General features: G+C 45.4%; 2 protein-coding genes across 3 annotated transcripts in view; one reads left to right on the top strand and one right to left on the bottom strand.

Moving 5' to 3' along the window:
- Positions 1–1,339, top strand: part of LOC106818450 (superoxide dismutase [Cu-Zn]-like) — a gene marked incomplete at its 5' end in the record, with an annotated part of 5,748 nt that extends 4,409 nt beyond the window's left edge. Inside the window, one exon of the mRNA XM_014823158.1 lies at positions 685–1,339. Coding sequence (XP_014678644.1) covers positions 685–802 — 118 coding nt within the window. The remainder of the gene's footprint in view (positions 1–684) is intronic.
- A 602-nt stretch (positions 1,340–1,941) lies between these two features.
- Positions 1,942–8,176, bottom strand: part of LOC106818451 (mitochondrial import inner membrane translocase subunit Tim13-B-like) — a 6,767-nt gene continuing 532 nt past the window's right edge. Inside the window, exons 2-3 of one of the 2 annotated variants that reach the window (XM_014823160.1) lie at positions 4,128–4,196; positions 1,942–2,477 (exon numbers count right to left, since the gene is read on the bottom strand). In XM_014823160.1, coding sequence (XP_014678646.1) covers positions 2,382–2,477; positions 4,128–4,196 — 165 coding nt within the window. In that variant the 3' untranslated portion in view covers positions 1,942–2,381. Of the gene's footprint in view, positions 2,478–4,127; positions 4,197–6,076; positions 6,146–8,176 lie in introns of both variants that reach the window. The other variant, XM_014823159.1, reaches the window with a different exon arrangement.

Below are 8,176 nucleotides of genomic sequence, written 5' to 3'. Positions count from 1 at the left end.
CTGGGGGGGGGCACAGAAAATTTGTGGGTGGGGCTCGTGCCCCCCCAGGCCCCCCATAGCTACGCCCCTGGTCTGCGCTAGGCTTAAACATTATCGTTTGCAATCTCGCCGGTATCTTGCTCGACGCTGTCGTTTCTCGCGAGGTTATTATTTCGCCCCGGTAAGAACAATGTAATGCAAGCGGCTACCACGCACGCGGCGCTTGCTCGAGGTTTGGACAGCGGTGCGGAAAAACGGTTGTGCCATGCCGGCGGGAGTCTATCTAGTCCAGTGCTTCGTAAACTGGTAAATGGTTTACCAGGGTTTCTTAGACATAAAGAGGCACAGTGGCGCACCGCTGTTGTCAAATTTAACATCGCCATTGTGAAAATGTTCCTGTATTTACTGATAAGTATATCCTGTATCTATATACCTACCAGTATATCAATACATCATGTATTTGAATCCATCATGCGCATTTTTTTCCCAAACTGGCCATTACCTCCTTTGTCTAATTTTCTCTCAGAAGAAACCCTGGTTTACCCAAGGGTGAATGAAATTATTTTGGGGGTGAATGAAACTTACCAGAAACATAAGGAAATTTAGTCGTGGGTGTATGAAATTTTGTGACAAAGACTACGCTGAATGACATTGCGACTGAAATAGTAAAAGAAGCACTGCTCTAGACTGACGCCGCTCCTTTGCATTTTGGCAGATCCACGCGGGCGTCGACGACCTCGGCAAGGGCGGCAACGAGGAGAGCCTGAAGACCGGCAACGCCGGCGCCCGTCTAGGCTGCGGCGTCATCGGCATCGCCAAGTAGGACGCCGCTCGAAGAAAAAGCGGAGAAGCTAACTCGGGGAAAAAAATTACGTGTCGCGATTTCGCACCGATGGAATACGTGAGAGTAGTTTTACCTTTCATGTCCTCGGCAAGCACTTAGTTCCGCGTTTTTCCACCGGGTGGCAGCACCGTATCTGTGAGGGCAGACTTAGATTGTTCGTGCGCGCACGCGTACGCAGAATTTCACGTGTTAGCATCAGCGAATTTTTTGTCACCGGAGGGTGGCACCGTAGCTGCGAGGGGAGACTTAGATAGGGGCAAGGGGATAGGGACTTAGGCAGGGGGTTTAATTTCATGTGTAAGCAAGCAGTTTTTTCCTCGCACGAGTACGGTCGACCAACCGTGGAAAATTAGCATACAGTAGCTTTTAGCTAATTTGGCAAGCTAACCTTTTCGTTTCGATCGATGCGATCAATCTGTTAACCGATCATAGATAACCAATCAATCATGTGCACTGCATCTGTAACTGGATTATTGTGTCTTAATAAAGCGGGTAAAATTATGGCATGCACACAATCGAGTCTGGGTATTTCTATGTGATGTATGTGTTCTATGTGTTGCGTGTCGCTGCCGATACCACATCATTCTTAAAAGGCCGCGGAAGTAGGGTTGGCGTTAGTTTCCCGGTACAAAAATGTGCCATTTTCCAGTTTCCCGTAAAATTTAAAATCGCAATTTTCGGTTTTATCGGTCGGCTCCCACTCCTGAATAATGACAATCTATCTATTTTTTCCTCGGTTACCAGATTATTTAAAAAAGTAGTCCAATCCTGCATCACGAATATAACCGACGATCTTCCTCCCTCTTCTTACTGTCGTCATTTCAGGTCCCATTAATTCAGTAGCCACCAGGAGGCGCTAGTAGTAGCCAACGAAGGTATGAGCCGTAGTATTAAGTAAAGCGAACTGCTTATGTACTAGCATGTAGTAGTACCCGGAAAGTTTTCAATTTTCTAATATTGATTTTTTAACGCATCATCGTTTTTATTTCGTGATTTTCTCTAGTTAACGTGATCGTATTTCGTTTCACACGATTCACGGAAGGTAGCCAGCCTATCTCAAGCCTGCGACGTGAGAGATTGTATCCCCGCGTAACACACCAGACAACATAAGACGCTCATAACTAGAGCAGCAAGCACAATGCGTATATTTGCACCAGAAGACGCTAACAACAGAATTAAGCACACGTGTGTCTATTCGCTAACATCTGCTATTTATATATTTATTTGCTCGAAAAAATTCACCGCGGATCGCGTCGACAATTCCTCGATGAATCGTCCGCACGTCACGATAGATCTCCGGTTCGGAAACCCTCGCGAATTTGACAAGCGAACGGCGACTCGTCCGTCATGCAACACCTCGGCATTTTGCCGTAGGTGGCGCCACCTACCGCGTAAAATAACAATCGAATCGCGACGTCACGCCTTTTAACTTTCATCGAGCCCGCGCGCGCTCACGAACTCGACTCGAAACGTTCTAACTATCGCTACACCATCCACCTCCAGAGTGCGCCGCCGCAGAAGTTGTCGTCGCCGGCACGCTCCGTTGTTTCGGCGGCTGTTACCGGCCCTGCTCGCGCTGCAGTCTCGTCGCGTAGGTCCGGGAGACGAGGTTCCATGCATCCATGTATCGGTCCATGCACATCGCGACGCACTTCTGCAAGACGTAGGGTAGCAACAGGGGGAAAAATTACTCTCTTTTTTTCCACGGGAGCTCTTTTTCAAGTCTGTGGGAAAAATAGCTCTCGTCGCAAATTTTACGGGAGCGATTTTGAGCCTCACGGGAGCGATTTCGGAGGTTTGAAGAGCGAATCGCTCATCGCTCCCGTGTATTTTTTACCCTGGGTAGCAACGAAGCGTTACGAGCGTTGCGATGGGCACGTAGGAGCAAATACGAAGCACTATGAACGACAATTACTTTTTCACTTGACAATTAAGGTACGTGAAACCATAATTGTTTCAAATATATGTAAAATAATAATTATTTAAAATGTATGTGAAACGATAATTATTTCATATATAAGTGAAACAATCAGAGATGTAAGTTTTCCGATTTTTTGACGGAATTCCGATTTTCTGATATTTTCAATAAAGAGTCCGATTCTGTGAGATGGCCTGAAACTGAATCTAAGGACACTGAAAATTCCAAAGTCTATGTCGAGCACCCCTGTCTACGCAAGGACATGCCATGTTCCCTTCAGGGTGCCGTTCGCCCCCCATTCAGTCGCCTACGGTCACTGTTGTCGGAGTGTCTTACTATTTTCCTATTTTTTGGACAAATACCACTTGCATCTTTGAATAATAATTATTTCAAATATATGTGAAACAATAATTATCTCAAATATATGTGAAACAATAATTATCTCAAATATATATGGAAATAATAACCATCTCAAATATATGCGAAATATTATTTTCTGCACACGGTAGGGAATGCGGGATGTATAAAGGACATCTTATTCTTAATTATGTCGGGCTTGCGAGCCGATTCGACTGGAAGCAACTGGCTGCAATTCACTGCGACTGCAGTGCTTAGGTCGGTCGACTGCGACGCGACTGCCTGCGACTGGCCGCCACTAGTTGCTCGGAATAGAACAGTGGGCAACTGGACGCAACTAGTCGCTGCCGATCGCTTCCAGTTGCTCGAAATCCAGTTGCTTCCAGTCGAGTCGGCCCGCAAGCCCGACATAAGCCCCCCTTAATACAGATGAACATAAAAGAAATAAAATATAGCATGTTCAATATAGAATATGGAGAAAACGACATCGGAAATAGGAAGGATACTAAAAGGTACAATTATGAATTTAAGCATGTAGAATACAAGATATATAGCAGAGGGAATATAGGATAAGGAAAATGAAATTGCAATTTTAAAAAAATGAAATGAAATTATTTAAATTAATTAAATTACATATAATGTGAAACTTGCGATATCAACGCAATGTCAGATCGCAGCTAATATTATATGAGAGTAATGGGTAACCCTACAATCAGGCCACAATTTAAAAAAATTGTGTTTGCCCTCAACCGACCCAGGCTGAAAAGTTTGGGTAGGTAGGTATAGGCTATTTTACAAATTCAGCATGGTGTCTACATGCTCGGGTGTGCTTGTGTGGAGATACCTTTTATGTTGAATGTTTGTTTTGCTTGGTACATATAATGTATTGCCTACAGATTTATATAATGTACAGTGATACAAATTGTAAAAAAGAAGAAGAAAAAGATCAATAAATTTTTTTGAGTCGGCTCCTTTTTGGCGGGTCGGTCGGGTGAGGGCAAACAAACAATATTTTTATTATGGCCTCACCTGTTCTGAGTTATCCAAGCTGGCTCCAGGCTTCGTCACGCACTTGTTGAAGCACTTGTCGGACATTTTCTGAAAGCAGACGAGTGATAGGAATCATGAGCGAGAAACTCGTCGAGAGACGAGGGCGCCACACGTCGCTGTCCGCGGCAGATTCGCCAACACGAGCGTTTATTCGATTGGAAACACGCCACGGCGATTGTCAGATTCGTGCAAGTCAGTGTTGTAGTTGAGTCCGGACCCCCCTATTCCCCCCCCCTCCCGAGTCCAAGTCCGAGTCCAAGTCCACACCACCAGAGTCCGATTCCGAGTCCAGTTTTGATTTTTTTTAAAGGGGCACAGACCGACAAGGCCGTTCACTTCTATGTATGTGTTTGGTCAAAAATGTGGGGTACGTGTCTCCTGCCCCCTGGATCTGTCACTTGTTTGTATTAGGTAGGAGTTTTAGTTTTAAATTTTTGAAAACTGCGTGTTTACAATATGTACAGTTATGTACTATGTAGTGGCCTCGACCCAAGTCCTCGAGTCTGGAGGGCTCGAGTCCGAGTCCGAGTCATTACACTCCGAGACCAAGGCTGATGCCGAGACCAAATAAACCAGCCTCCAGACCTACAAAACTAGTGCGAGTTAACGAACAAGATAAGACAAGTAGCTGTCACTCTGCATTTAACTTGAAAACCGATTGGCCCGCTACGGCCGGGCGCCGCTGCCGTGATAAAACATCAATTTCTGCCCATCAGCAGAGAATCCGTTACGCAGTAAGATCATCAGGCTATTTCTGTGAGATGGCCTGAAACTGAATCTAAGGACACTGAAAATTCCAAAGTCTATGTCGAGCACCCCTGTCTACGCAAGGACATGCCATGTTCCCTTCAGGGTGCCATTCGCTCCCCATTCAGTGGCCTACGGTCACTGTTGTCGGAGTGTCTTACTATTTTCCAATTTTTTGGACAAATACCACTTACATCTCTGAATAATAATTATTTCAAATATATGTGAAACAATAATTATCTCAAATATAGGTGAAATAATAATTATCTCAAATATATATGCGAAATAATATTTTCTGCACACGGTAGGGAATGTGGGATGTATAAAGGGCATCTTATTCTTAATTATGTCGGGCTTGCTGATTTGACTGGAAGCAACTGGCTGCAATTCACTGCGACTGCAGTGCTTAGGTCGGTCGACTGCGACGCAACTGCCTGCGACTGGCCGCCACTAGTTGCTCGGAATAGAACAGTGGGCAACTGGATGCAACTAGTTGCTGCCAATCGCTTCCAGTTGCTCGAAATCCAGTTGCTTCCAGTCGAGTCGGCTCGCAAGCCCGACATAAGCCTCCCTTAATACAGATGAACATAAAAGAAATAAAATATAGCATGTTCAATATAGAATATGGAGAAAACGACATCGGAAATAGGAAGGATACTAAAAGGTACAATTATGAATTTAAGCATGTAGAATACAAGATATATAGCAGAGGGAATATAGGATAAGGAAAATGAAATTGCAATTTTAAAAAAATGAAATGAAATTATTTAAATTAATTAAATTACATATAATGTGAAACTTGCGATATCAACGCAATGTCAGATCGCAGCTAATATTATATGAGAGTAATGGGTAACCCTACAATCAGGCCACAATTTAAAAAAATTGTGTTTGCCCTCAACCGACCCAGGCTGAAAAGTTTGGGTAGGTAGGTATAGGCTATTTTACAAATTCAGCATGGTGTCTACCTGCTCGGGTGTGGTTGTGTGGAGATACCTTTTATGTTGAATGTTTGTTTTGCTTGGTACATATAATGTATTGCCTACAGATTTATATAATGTACAGTGATACAAATTGTAAAAAAGAAGAAGAAAAAGATCAATACATTTTTTTGAGTCGGCTCCTTTTTGGCGGGTCGGTCGGGTGAGGGCAAACAAACAATATTTTTATTATGGCCTCACCTGCTCTGAGTTATCCAAGCTGGCTCCAGGCTTCGTTACGCACTTGTTGAAGCACTTGTCGGACATTTTCTGAAAGCAGACGAGTGATAGGAATCATGAGCAAGAAACTCGTCGAGAGACGAGGGCGCCACACGTCGCTGTCCGCGGCAGATTCGCCAACACGAGCGTTTATTTGATTGGAAACACACCGATGGCGATTGTCAGATTCGTGCAAGTCAGTGTTGTAGTCGAGTCCGGACCCCCCTATTCCCCCCCCCTCCCTAGTCCAAGTCCGAGTCCAAGTCCACACCACCAGAGTCCGAGTCCGAGTCCAGTTTTGATTTTTAAAAAAGGGGGCACAGACCGACAAGGCCGTTCACTTCTATGTATGTGTTTGGTCAAAAATGTGGGGTACGTGTCTCCTGCCCCCTGGATCTGTCACTTGTTTGTATTAGGTAGGAGTTTTAGTTTTAAATTCTTGAAAACTGCGCGTTTACAATATGTACAGTTATGTACTATGTAGCGGCCTCGACCCGAGTCCTCGAGTCTGGAGGGCTCGAGTCCGAGTCCAAGTCATTACACTCCGAGACCAAGGCTGATGCCGAGACCAAATAAACCAGCCTCCAGGCCTACAAAACTGGTGCGAGTTAACGAACAAGATAAGACAGGTAGCTGTCGCTCCACATTTAACTTGAAAACCGATTGGCCCGCTACGGCCGGGCGCCGCTGCCGTGATAGAACATCAATTTCTGTCCATCAGCAGAGAATCCGTTACGCAGTAAGATCATCAGGCTACATCGGTCTCCGAAAATACCTACATCAGATAGGAGTTAGTGATGATCCACTATGTGACATGTGTCGTGTCGCCGAGACTGTACCTCGATCACTATACCTACTAGAATGTGGTAAGTTCGAGGAGGAACGTGGACTCCTTCAGCATAAGATTTTCAAAGAGTGTGTGGTAGGAAATCTTAAGTGAGGATATTTTATTGTGTGTGGACCCGTAGATCCACTCCTCGTCTGAATCTGTCTGCTCCCTGTCCACTCCATGGACGGATCGTGTGTCATTTCTTCGCTTCTGTAGGCATTTCCTAGCGAAATGGGTTTTTTTTCCACACTGGCTGCATACTTTCCCCCACGCCGGGCACTCTTCCTTTTTAAACGCATGCTTTCGCCCACAAAACTTACACGACTTCTCCGCCTCTTGTCTATTCCTCCCCTTTTCCTCTGTGCTACTCCGGGAGCCTCCCCTGCGCATCGATACTCTGCTTACTGTCTCCTGCCGTAGAGCATGACATTGCCTCGTGGCATTCTCTGCGGCTCTACAAATATCGACGCTGTGCTCCAGCGTCAGCTCGCGCTCCTTCAGCAAAACTTGCTGGGTCGCTGTGTCTCGTACACCCAACACAATTCTGTCTCTGAGAATTGACGTCACGCAGTTCTCGCAGTAGTTGCACGTACGAACTAGAAACCTTGTTGCCGTTAGGAAGTTCTCAAAGCTCTCACCTTCTTCTTGATTCCTCCGGTTAAACACGTATCTCTCGTAGGTTTCATTTGTTTCACCCACTGCAAACTCCTCGAACTTATCGATAATCTCCTGCACCGTTCTCTCCGACTCCTCCGTCGAGAAATGGAACCCATTGTATACCTTGAGCGCCACTTCTCCGAGGGTGTGCAGGAACAGAGCTACCTGGTATTCACTGGTCTGCTGCTCCAGGTTCGTGATTATCGAATAGTTCTTCCACTGCTGTCTGAAGGTTTTCCATCTCTCAACTATATTTCCCTCCACAGACGACGGAAGCGGAGCGCGTATACCTTGCACTGGTCTGTGAGCCATGCTAGCTCACTTAACAGCTGCGTTGTGGTTCGATAACCGCTGCCACCATGTTACGTGTTACTGTACACACAAAGAAAAGGCTGAACACGAGCTTGAGCTTGTAGTGCCAGGTGGCTGTACTGAGAAAGTAAGAGAGCGCACACGGCACCTGTTGGTGGTATATATACCATATGCCCAGTGACCATAGCTCCACCTGTGGGCCGACATAGTTCAAATCTACCATCACGCAACAGACCCTGAGGATAGAGTGAAACTAAAACGAAAAGAGCATAGAACTGAGATCA

This window comes from Priapulus caudatus, unplaced genomic scaffold (assembly GCF_000485595.1).
Source record: "Priapulus caudatus unplaced genomic scaffold, Priapulus_caudatus-5.0.1 Scaffold2253, whole genome shotgun sequence".
Lineage (NCBI taxonomy): Eukaryota > Metazoa > Priapulida > Priapulimorpha > Priapulimorphida > Priapulidae > Priapulus > Priapulus caudatus.
Note: the sequence above shows the minus strand (reverse complement) of the source record. Positions and strands in the feature narration are given on the sequence as shown.